Source organism: Microtus oregoni, unplaced genomic scaffold (genome assembly GCF_018167655.1).
Source record: "Microtus oregoni isolate MIOR12 unplaced genomic scaffold, Mior012 000037F_ref0000500, whole genome shotgun sequence".
NCBI lineage: Eukaryota > Metazoa > Chordata > Mammalia > Rodentia > Cricetidae > Microtus > Microtus oregoni.
Window position 1 is genome coordinate 25,173,298 of NW_024543096.1, and position 12,432 is coordinate 25,185,729.

Sequence of the window (12,432 nt, forward strand, 5' to 3'; positions counted from 1 at the left end):
TTGTGCCTCGTAAGAACAGCTAACACAGTACTCTATGTGAGGCTGTGTTTCGAGCACTTTCTACTAACTCTTGGATAGAGGAGCTGAGCTCACCCTCGGCTCACAGATGGAGAGCCCAGGCACACACAGATTAAAGATGAGTCAAGGCCCCATGGCCTGGGGCCCTGGTGGGACTGGATGTGAACCCAGACAGTCTGCCATGGCTCTTAGTGTCGACTCTGCTACCTTTCTGTCCAACAGAGAAGCAGGCAGATGCTATACTTCATTAGAAGAATCTTAGTGTATCCTCCCAGGGCCGTCACAATAAGACTGAAAAAATTCCAATCCTAGGCCTTCATGCGGTTGTCACTTGTAAGCATCGGTAGCTAATGTCTTTTCCCCACAAAGATCAGCTTTAAGAAGATACTCTTGGATGCATATGGAGATAGTCATGGATAAAATGATAGCTGGTCCTGGCTTTGCTTCAAAAGCAAGTGAAGGTTTGTGGACAGCAATACTGTTAAATATGACTGGAAGTGATGGGTTTTGATCCCAGTCATAGAATATAGAGACATTGCTTTTTGCGTGCTTAGATTTTCATAATAAAAGTCATTTTAAAATTTGTAATTTTAAAATGAGTCTCACAGATTAAATATTAAAACAATCGAGAGATCAAATTCAAGAGAGAAGCAAAATTCACAGTTCAAATTTATTTAGTTTTTTTTTCATGGAACTAGAGATATTGCAACTGATTCAGAAATAGAGGCCTAAAAAAATAGCAAAGGAACCTAAAAAGCATGGAATTCTTCCTCAATTTATACCCATTCCCCCTGAGAGCCCTAGGAACAAACACTGATGACTGAAGTCTGTTCCAGGGCAATGTGCTTCTTTGGTGGAAATGGCTTAGAGACAAACTGGCCGTGTGGGCAGACTTCATGTTGATGTATGCAGAGTATTTCCGGCACACTGTCTCCAAAGAGACAAAACACAGTGGTGCTGCAGTAGCCCGCCGTGGTGGGGAAGCCTCCCACCTTGTGCCTTGCTTCCATCCTGGGAAGATTCAGTTGCTGGGCTCCGCAGCCATGCACAGCCTGCCTTGGCCCCAGTGTCCTGCAGCTTCCGGCTTCCAGTGCAGCTCTTCAGACTTTCTGCAGCCTCTTTGCAAGTGGAGTCCTTTATACCTTAGTATTATTTTTTTCTTAAAGAATGCAATGTTTGCGTTGTTACTATTTTTATTAGTACACTGGCAAAGAAGTTGAGTGTTCTGCCCTACCCTTGAATAGACCCTCTTATTTCCAGTGTGTGATTTTTTTCAGAATGTGGTGTTGCATTAAGCATTAGAAGAAATGGCCGGGCGGTAGTGGCGCACGCCTCTAATCCCAGCACTCGGGAGGCAGAGGCAGGCGGATCTCTGTGAGTTTGAGGCCAGCCTGGTCTACAAAGGGAGTTCCAGGACAGGCTCCAAAGCTACAGAGAAACCCTGTCTTGAAAAACCAAAAAAAATAAACAAAAACAAAAACAGAAGAAATGTACACTTTACAGCTACTTAGGTTAAGCTGTAAGCAGATGTTTACACGTTTATTTTCAAACCTGTGCTGTTTAACTTTTGTGTCTGTTAAAACATATACAGTGATTTCAATAGCGTTGAAATCTTACCTGTGCTTAATTAAAAATTTCACCTTAGATTATTTGCATTGAGTTAGATTAATGCAGCCAGATTGCTAGATTGGAATCATTTTAGTATGATTTAGTTTCTCAGTCAAAAACCTCATACTGTATTAGTTAAAATCCTGAGAATGTGCACTTACATTTTAATATGGCACAAGGAATCTAAGCCCAAAGCAAAGCCTATGAAACTGGCATGTCTTTAACATGTAGGAAGTAGAGCCCTTTTTAGGACCAGAAGAATCCTGTGTTCCAGTCACATGAAGTATAAAAGAAGTCTGAAACTAATTTTTTTGTTTCCTAAGTTTTTGACATCTTATTCTGATAAGAAGTACTGCAGGCCATTGCATTTGATTTGATTGGACAGCAGTTGCAGCTCACACTTCAGTCCTCACGTGCTAATCGGCACACACATCTTTCATGCATCATGCCCTGAGCACGCTCATTCTCGGGTGGCATTCCACTGAGTCTTCCCTGACACCTGCTAACCCTTTTCCAGACCCAGAATCAGTCTGGATTGCTACCCTAGCTTGTATAGTCCTAGCCTTTCTTGCTAAATGGATTGAGGGAGTGTGTGTGTGTGTGTGTGTGTGTGTGTGTGTGTGTGTGTACATGTAGGAACACCACACACACACACACACACACACACACGAGTTCCTGTGGCACTTTGCAGCAATAGAAAGTAGATGCAGAAGCCAGACCACCATAAATTTTCTGAGAGGTTTATTTTCATGCTCAAAGTTGGTGCCATCCTATGGTAAATGGAGAGCAGGGGTTGGTTAAAGTAGTTTATTCCCATTTTCAGTCTTTAGACTTCAGAGTGTTAACACAGATTACACTATGCAGTTTCCCTGCGGGGCTGGTGTTCTTCTGCAGTGAATAAGAGAGATGTAGGAAAAACATGGCGTTGTGTAAATGACAGAGCATTCTGGTCGCCTATATCGTATGCTCAAAATTGTTTCTTGGAGTTGGAAATGTAACTCAGTTTGGTGGAGTGCTTATCTAATATGCACAAAGGTTTGAACCCTAGGTTCAAACCCCAGCCCTGCATAAACCAAGTGTGGTTGGTCATGCCTACAATCCCAGCTCTGGGGAAGCAGAGGCAGAGGATTAGAAGTCTACATAGTAAGTCCAAGACTGGCCTGGTATATTCAAAACCTACCTCAAAAATTAAATTGTATGTGTGTGTGTATGAATGAAAATAAGAAAAGAAAGATGAGTATTGATTTGTCTTTAAATGACATCCCTGGAGCTGATAAGCAGGGAGGAGTTGTTATCATACTCTATGAGATTAAAGATTGGAAGTTTAAGAGCACAGTCCAGGTTCTGTGACCAGCTCCTGTGTCACGCTGGATAACATATGCCTTTCTGAACTAGATGCCCTATGTATGAAATGGAAATAGCCAATAGAGACGTAAGAAGTGAAGACATTCCTTTAGTGGGATAAGTGGTCCTCGTTGTAGCTTCTTTTTAAAATAAGCCATCTGTAACGACACTCCAAAGGCAGCTAAGCCCTTCAGAGGAGGAGCCACAGGTCCCCAGCACATTTAAACCATCACTGAAGAACTGTACATTGCTGAACTCCTGGGCTCCAGTAATCCTCCAGCCTCAGCCTCCCAAATAGCTAGGACTACGGGAATGTCCCACTGCAGCTGGCTGTGGGTGGAGGTTAATCCTTATCCCAGTAATGACTTTTTTAAGGGGATGCTTGAGATCTGAATATGAAGGAGTTTAATTTTATCTCAAAAATACTTACATGTAGGGGGAAAGAAGTCTTTAAAGGTTCATTAGGTGGACTGGGGATGTAGCCCAGTTGGTAGAATGCTTGCCTCATATGCACGAGGCCCTGGTTTCAGCCCCCTGCACTATATGAGCTAGGTGTGTTACACAGCCCAGCATTTGGGAGGTAGAAGAAAGATCAGGAGTTCAGAGTCATCCTCAGACCCAGAGTTGGAGGCTAGCCCGGGATCCATGAGACAAGGATTGGTGATGCTGTTCTGTTTATTTCTTTAAAGACAGGAACCATTAGCTTCCCTTGCTACTTTTTTCTTGCAAAATGAAAATCCTATGTCGCCTGTGTTTATAATCAGTTCTTAAGCAGTTACACTTCTTTCTTTTTCCATTTAAAACCTGACACATGGTGGAAGACATGAAGATAGGAACAGAGTTTAAGAACATTGGCTCCTTTTCCTGCGTCCTATTTAAAGCACGTTCCTTTGTTCGTCGGTAACATTTGACTATGCATGATTTCTTCACACACACACACACACACACACACACACACAGCATTGTGGATGCACACACCTGTGCGCCTTCCCCTAAAACAAACAAGGCAGAAGTCAGTAAATATCCTAGCTTTGTATTCCTGAGTTATGGGAAAGTGCTTTTCTTAATAATGTCAGAGGCACCCAGGTCCTGAGAGCAAGCCACCTCAACACTGTTCCTTCCTGTTTTTGTGCTCCTAAATTAAAATGCGTGTTTTAATTACTGTAGCTGTAATTTGCTCTGAAATGGTGTAATTATGAGGCACGATGAGGAGAGGATGTGCATCATCCTTTTATTATCTTTCTCCATTTTTGTTTTAACCTTTTGTCTCAGCCTTGGCTGGAGCGGAGAGAGGTGAGCGTAGACAGTGCTTGTTAGAGACAGGTGGAGCGTGCTTTTCCAGTTCTGTCTACAGCCTGGTAACGTCCTGGACTAAAGCAGGCTTCAGTGTGGGATAAACCCTCAGAACCATGATGTTATTATGGCGTTAAGTTTTTTTTTTTTCAGACCAATTGATTTGGGAAATTTTATTAGTTCCATTAGGTCAGTAAGCAGATACTGCCTGCCCACACACCTTTTACAAAAAAAAAAAAAAACAGGCAAAAGATGGAAACATTTGCGTAGTAAATAGCAGAACATTCAAAATAAATAATCCAGTTAAGATTTTACTATCTCTCCCACATAGGTAGGTCTCTGGTGACTTAAGATTTTTTTTTTGATTAGAGTTCTTGGTCATTTCTCAAAGAAGGACTTGGTCCCTCTCTTCTTACCTACAAAAGAGTACTCATTACCCTGATGCCCTGTGGATAAAATAATATCTATCCTTTGGATAATTCACCGCAGATGAAGAATTCGGCTCCCTACACCTGTGTGATCTGATGGCTATAAACGCTAAGAGGGAGCCTGGCCTTGGTTTCCTTGGTTGTGGCTCCGCTCCCTCCTCCCATTTCCTTTAAGTCTCACGGTGGTTCCTTTTTCTCTTCTTCAGAAACGGCCATCGTTCAAGCAAATCATTTCGATCCTGGAGTCTATGTCCAACGATACGAACCTTCCCGACCAGTGTAACTCGTTCCTGCACAACAAGGCCGAATGGAGGTGAGTAGCTCCGGTGCAGCGCGAGTCCCCGCCCACGGCTTCAGTGATAAGACTGGATAGCTGATGGACAGTCCTGATTTCTAAGCACTACTGGGGCTGGGCGCAGGCTAAGATTTACCTTTCATGCATAAGGAAGCAAGAGTTTCTCTGTGTTTGTTTTCTTAAATAGCATGCATCTAAGTGTTTGGGAAGAGTGTCGAATCACATACTCTGAAGCAAAGGGCATTTCCAGAACCTTCTCTGTATACGTTCTGTGTTAGGAAGCTTTAGCCTCTGCCCAGAAAAAGAAAAAAAAAAATTAAAAGAGAGCACGAGCAAGGAACTCAGGACCGCGAGGGGTGCACCCACACACTGAGACAATGGGGATGTTCTATCGGGAACTCACCAAGGCCAGCTGGCCTGGGTCTGAAAAAGCCTGGGATGAAACCGGACTTGCTGAACATGGCGGACAATGAGGACTACTGAGATCTCAAGAACAATGGCAATGGGTTTTTGATCCTACTGCACGTGCTGGCTTTGTGGGAGCCTAGGCAGTTTGGATGCTCACCTTACTAGACCTGGATGGAGGTGGGTGGTCCTTGGACTTCCCACAGGACAGGGAACCCTGATTGCTCTTTGGGCTGATGAGGGAGGGGGACTTGGTTGGGGGAGGGAAATGGGAGGCGGTGGCGGGGAAGAGACAGAAATCTTTAATAAATAAATAAATAAATAAGAAATAGGTATGTATCCTGATAGCCTTACCATGCACTGTATTTGCTAGTGCAGGGAATGGGGAACCTGTAAAAAACACGTTAGATGTTATAAATCCTAGCTAAACAAATCAGTAAAGAGAGATTTGTATTGTGTAAGTGGAAAAAGTAAATCCAAGATGAAACAGTTGGACTAGACCGAATGACGCAGGGAATATAAATAGCCTGTTTGGGAGCTGGACGCCTTTCCTCCCCTGACTCAGCAGAGATTAGTAACTTCATCCCTGCTCCTGCTATCTCTGGCGGTAACGCAATGCCCTACGCCACCTGCTGGTCCTAAGTCAGTACTGCGTGCACATGGCGAGCCTCTGGATCTTGACTGCTGTCAGTCAGCACACATTACCCTGGGCTTTCTGTTTGATTGATATTTTACAATGACCTTACTTATTTTCATTCCTTTGAAATAAGTGCCTAATACCAGTCGCTTTCATGAATTTTTCTTGGCAATACAAAATTAATGCAGCGAGCTCTAATCCAGAGCTGAGGGCTTTTTTTTTCCTGGTCTAAAATAACAAAACCCCGGTGAGACATTGTTTCCTATGGTGACAGGTCAGTGCACATGTAATCATATCACTCCCCCTCAAACTCCGTATGTGGGCTCCATTGCTTTTCAGACAAAGATGGAAACGCTCGCCCTTCAGAAGACCCCATTATCTTGAGCATGCCCCGAGCCTCGGGCTTTTGGTCCCCCCACGAAGGCACATTTCGCTCTTCCAGAACCTCTGCAATGCGGTCTCCTTTTCATAGCCACCCTGTTTCGGTTGCACCTTCCTCCTGCCCCTCCCCCAGCTCCCATTAGCCGTCTAGGTAACTGCTGACCTAGCTCACCTGCAAGGGAGCAACACCCACCCACCGGTCAGTGCCACCGGGCTCTGAGATCACTGAGTTCATGTACCTCGCCGCTGGAGGGTTGAAAAGGCAAACTGTTGGCTGTATTTCTGTCTCCATCTTGTCCAATAGCAATTGCTCGGGAAACATATGGGGAAGGAAGGAAGCGAGGCAGCAGGGAAAGAAAGCAGGTAGGCAGGCAGGGAGCGTGGCACTTGTGACACAGGGAACCCTGCTCTCATACCCTGGGCACAGCGCTTACAATCACATTCCTGAAACCTCTCCTGGTGCAGGAGAGGCTGCTCCTTCCCTAGGTGCTGGGCTGCAGTCGTGTGGACAATGTCCCCAGATGGGTGGCATTCTCCAGTAGCAGCCTCAGAAGCATCCATGTTACAATGCTAGACGTAAGAACACTGATAACCATCCGCATTGTGTGTGGTAAGCCATAGGACAGAGAAGCCATGGCTAATAGAGCATTTGCAGTGAAATCTGATCCTCCGATCTGGGTGTATAATGCAGGGGTTCCCTGAGGAAATGCTATTTGATGTGTTATCCAAAGGATTAGCGGGATTTTAAGCCCGTGAGTATTAGTGTGTCGGAGATAGGCTTCTTTAAGTGCTCCAAGAAAGAAAACAAAGCAAAGTCAGTAAATTTCCTAAAAAAAAAGAATTGAAATTTCCTAAATCCAAAACCAATACCTATCCTGAATAATTTTGCAAGAGAAATGGCATCCCGCTATAACTTTCTTCCACTGTGTGGTAGACTAGAGCTTCTCGACTGTTTGGTTCACTGTTTGTGTGTGAGCGAGCATGGTGGGATTGTATACATGGGTGTGTGCGGGCACAAGTGCACACATGTGGACAGAAACAGAAGGAGGATGTTGAGTGACCCTATCATACTCTTTCCTTTCCCTTGAAACTGGAGCTAAGTCGTGGGCAGCAAGTCCCAGTCACCCTCCTGTCTCTGGCCAGCAGAGACAGTACGGGGGCTGTAGACAAACACGGCCACCGCCAACTTTGTGTGCGTGTGCCAGGATCCCAAGCCCGGTCCTCATGCTTGTCCAGCAAATACCCCTGTCCAGAGAGCCGTCTCTCACGCATCTCGATTTCACTCTTAAAAAATTATGGGGACTCCAAAAAAATCTTTGAGTAAATGAGTCATATATGATAGTATTTATTACATAAAATAGAACTGAAAATTCATTTAAAAATAGTAAATTCATGCTGCTGAAAAGATGGCTCAGGGGCTAAGAACATTTACTGTTCCCAAACTGCAGTTAGTTCCCAGCACCCACATCAGGAGGCTCAGAGCAGACTGTAACGCCAGCTCCTGGCTTGGACTTTAGAGGCCTCAAAACCAATCCCTAGTGACACACTTCCTCCAATGAGACCACACCTCCTAATCCTTTTCAAACAGTGCCACTTCCTGATGGCTAAGCATGCATTCAAATAGGAGCCTATGGGGGCCTTTCTTTTTTTCTTTTTCTTTCTTTCTTTCTTTTCTTTTCTTTTCCTTTTTCTTTTGGCTTTTGGTTTTTTTTTTTGAGACAAGGTTTCTCTGTGTAGCCCTTGCTGTTCTGGAACTTGTTCTGTTGTCCAGGCTAGCCTTGAACTCAGAGATCTACCTGCCTCTGCCTCATGAGTGCTGGAATTAAAAGCACATGTCACCACTGCCTAGCTGTGGGCATTATTCTTATTCTAAGCACAACAAAGGTCAGAATAACACAGCACTAAGACACTTGGACATCCACTGCACTACACACAATAGCCAGGGACCGTTACCTGCTTGGTGCCCACCAGCAGATGAGCGGATAAAGGAAATTCCATGCAACCATAAGGGAAAATGAATAGAACTGGAAATCACTGTGTTAAGCTAACAAGACTGACTGATTCATGTGTTTTCTCTATAGGCAGAACGTACAAGTGCATGCAGGTGGGGTGTGTGTGTGTGTGTGTGTGTGTGTCTAAAGCGGCTCGGTAGGATGTGTCTATAAACCCCCCCACGCTGGGCAGCCAGAGACAGGCAGATCCCTGATACACACTGGCCAGCCAGCCTAGGCAAGTCTGTGGGTTTCAAGTTCAATGAGAGACCCTAGCAAGAAAAATTAAACTGAGAGAGATTGAGGAAGATACCTAACATTAACCTCCAGCTTATACACACGCACGCACACATACACACACCTGTGCGTGCTCACAAGAACAGATAGTAAATCACAACACCACACACACATATATGCAAGATAAAATTATATGTCTATTTTTATATTTGTATATGTGTGGGCTGCTGAATGGAAAAGAAAAAGGTTCACGGCAGGGCTGAAGGATTTTGAGGGAGGAGGGAAATAGAAAAGGCAACAGTGTACCTGTGACAAGTGGGCAGAAGTGGCCGCTAGCTGGGCAGTTTGGAGCACAGAGGAGGACAGTGGGTGGTGGGACCGGTAAGAACAAGTACAGTGAATCATGTATGAAGATACCGTGATGAAACGCATTCTTTGCATGCTAACCTAACCTAATTTAAAAAGAGGTCAAGTGGCAAATAGGCATGTGAAAATAATCAACCTCACTCAGCAAACAAGTAAATATAAGGGAGAACTGCTCATTTATCAGAGTTTCAAACTTTCGCACGCATGCGTGGTACAGTTAGACACCCTAAAAATGTTCAAAGGCTTTGCCCAGTGCGCTGCCATAGTTACGATGTCATTGCAGAGCAAACCAATGGGAAAGCTCTGGCGGAGTGTATGGGTGCTTGTTCAGAGAGCCCCGTTCAGAACACCAAAGCTGGAGACGGAACGTTGTGTAAGAAAAGAATGGCTTTGGAAAAACAGTGTCTCCTCCCCCAGAATGATGCAGCCCTGCCCAGGAGCTCTGATCAGTGGATCTGAGAAATGGGCATAAAATGGAGACTATGGTCTCAGTTATTCAAAATGATAGAATTTTCAAAATAAAACCAGTGCATACTAATGTGTGTATGCACATTAGAAAATGTGTCAGAGAGAGAGAGTGAGTCACTGGGTAATGGTAGTTTTTTATTTGCCTTTTTTTTTAATACTTCTACATTAAGCCTGGATTAATTGAATGATAAATGTGATGTTTAAACTACTTCAAGGTAAAAGCCAGCTAGAGCAGTCCATGCCTAGAGACCTTCCTACTCAAGAGAGTCAGGGAGAGGGGATCACAAGCTCATGCGCAGCTTGGGTAATATAGCAGAACTGCATCTCAACAACAAACACGGGCGAACAAACCCCACACTTGAAGGTGGGAAATTAAGAGAATGGGTAGTAAGAATGGGGGGAGGGTGCCCTGATCAGTAAGAGGGCCCCGTTTCTCGAGGGGCTTCCTCAGGGGCCTCTCAGGAGCTGACAGAGCCAGTGAGCCTCACCTGAGTCGTCAATAGTTGGAGGCAGCAGAGCCTAGAGCTCAGGTAACCGAACTTGGCAATGGGTTAAAGCCCGGGGGATGATGGCTGTAACACTGATAAGAGTTATTGTTTGTCATACTCCCCCAGATGCCCACACTTCATCTGGGTTATCTTTCTTAATCTCCATAACAGCCCTACTCAGATCTCAGGAGCTAACATCTCTCTGAGGCCTCAACAGCCTGGGTAACTCACCTGAACTTATACTGTACCCCGGTGGAGCCGGAATGAGGCGCATGCGCCGTGACACTGGACTGTGGCCGTCGGTCACGCCCGCTGCCCTTTAACACGCAGGGTTCTTTTCACCTGATTTCCTTTTAGCTCAGAAGCAAATTGCAGGGTGTGATCATCTTAGGTTATCAATCGAGTCAAAAAGCTGTCCTCCAGCGTGCCGCATGCCAAAAAGAAATGCCGTAGGGTCTCAGATCACCCGGCGGTCAAAGGAGAGGACATTTATACTACTGCTTCCTTTGCCCTAACGTTCGTCAGGGTCCAAAGATTTTCAGCAAATGGGAGCCACAGAGAAGTGTAAGTCCAGGCATGCTGGGATACACGCAGATGATGGCCTCCTGCTCGAACTTTCTCTCCACGCAGGCAGACAAAACGCCCAATTTAGAAAATTAAATGATTCTAAAAATCCTCTGTAAAACTAGCTTACTAAAGGCCACTCAAACTGTGTAAGGAAAGAGTGAGCGTGTGATTCAGTTCATCGATTCCTTGGCTGTCCCTCCCCTTGACGTCCAAGCAGTCGGAGCAGAGCCTGCGTCCCAACGCTCCTGCTTCCGGTTGTTCACCTCATATGACTCTACAAGCCTGCAGTAATATACATGAATGAACCGAGGGGTTGGAATGGAGAATTCGGGTTTTGCCTGTTAGCAAAACACTTTATTGGTTGTTTTTCCATGGTGGCCAAAGTATTGTTTGGTGTGATATGCCTTTTGTGAACAAAAAGCAGAGATCAAAACTGTAATCTTTGCCATGTGCGTATTAGGACCCATTATGTGTTCCTTAGCACAACTCGAATATACTTCTTCTCACCGTGTAATCCACAAGCCATATGGGTAGTTTTTCAGACTGACCCACGATTTCCCAGTAAATCTGTCTAACTAGAGGAGAATAACTGCAGTTCATTTCCTAGGAAGGGAAAATTGATACTAGCTGAAATCAACCTTGGCTGGGTTTGGTGTTAGAGAATCGGTTTTTACCGACAGGTTTTAGAGGTGGAAGGGTTGTATATTAACACATCCACGACAGTGATGCGCCCGTTCAGAACAAAGGACACCACGAGGGGGTGATGCCTTCTCATGCCTATGGGCATGGGCCACTCACTCTCCTGGCATTCAAGAGGGCGTAGTGCCAGGAAGCCGGGCCTGCAGCACTGCGGAAGGTTATCCTCCCAGTTGAGACGTCTTTCAGAAATATTGGATTTTACGGTAAAGTCATAATTCTGAAAGATTCTGCTCTTGTGGCTGTTCTGGAACTGCACTGTGACCTCAGTGTCCCTCCGTGCTTTGTCACACGGCCCCAGTGAAGGACTTTCCCTACAGGCAGGGAAAGAATAGTTTGGTTCGAATGCAGACCCTCCTCCAGGCTTCCCCATGAGCTGAGCGACTCACTTTTCATGCCTAAGGAGTGGAGTAATGTGTCCACTTCTTCTGACTTTCCCTGGAAATGCAGGGCAGGTTTTGCTTAGCTAAGCTCTGGGGGCCCTGCCTTTCCTTCCACACCCAAGGTCTCGCCGTGACGATGTAGTGTGTAGAGGGCGTTGTCTCAGCAGCCTACGGGAGAGTCCTCTCAGGACACCAGAGGTGTGTCCTTCAGGCTTCCTGGCTTCCTTTGCAGGCTTCTCTGCACCACCACCCCACCCCGGCCCTTCTAGCACTCCTTTGGCTCAGGGCTTGTGTGCAAGCTCTTCAGAAACCCAAGGGAGAGAACTTCCAGTTCTCAGGGCATAAATTTAGACATTCCCATTGTGACAGCGCTGAAGGAGGAAGCGTTCCTGCTGAAGCCTCTTGCCAGTTTCAGTTTCTGTTACTGGGCACAGTGTCCTAAGTGGCCCAGACCTGAGGGAAGGAACTTTCTTTAAGATTATAGAGTCTAAAAGAAATGCAGAATTTTTCTGGACTGAAGTAACTCATGCTTGCTAGATTATAAAACTCATTTGCTTGGGATTCCTATGTGTACAAACTTGTATGTCCGCACCTGTATATGTTTCTTGTGCTTTTTCGTTGGCCTTTTTTCTTCTGTTTGTTTTGTCCTATTCTAGTTTGTGTGTTTTTGTTTATCTTATTCTATTTTTATACTTATTCTTTTGATTCCTGGTTGTTTTCTAAGGAGAGACAGAAAGAGTTTGGATTTGGATGGGCAAGAGGAATCTCAGAGGTGTTGGGGAGGGGAAACCATAATCAGAGAATATTGTAGGAAAAAAATGACTTTT

At 45.1% G+C, this 12,432-nt stretch overlaps 1 protein-coding gene across 4 annotated transcripts in view; it reads left to right on the top strand.

Annotated features, from left to right (window-relative positions):
• Map3k20 (mitogen-activated protein kinase kinase kinase 20) overlaps positions 1-12,432 on the top strand; it is a 155,682-nt gene that overhangs the window by 97,515 nt on the left and 45,735 nt on the right. For all 4 annotated transcript variants that reach the window (XM_041631454.1, XM_041631456.1, XM_041631457.1 and 1 more), the window contains exon 10: positions 4,898-5,004. In XM_041631454.1, coding sequence (XP_041487388.1) covers positions 4,898-5,004 — 107 coding nt within the window. The remainder of the gene's footprint in view (positions 1-4,897; positions 5,005-12,432) is intronic.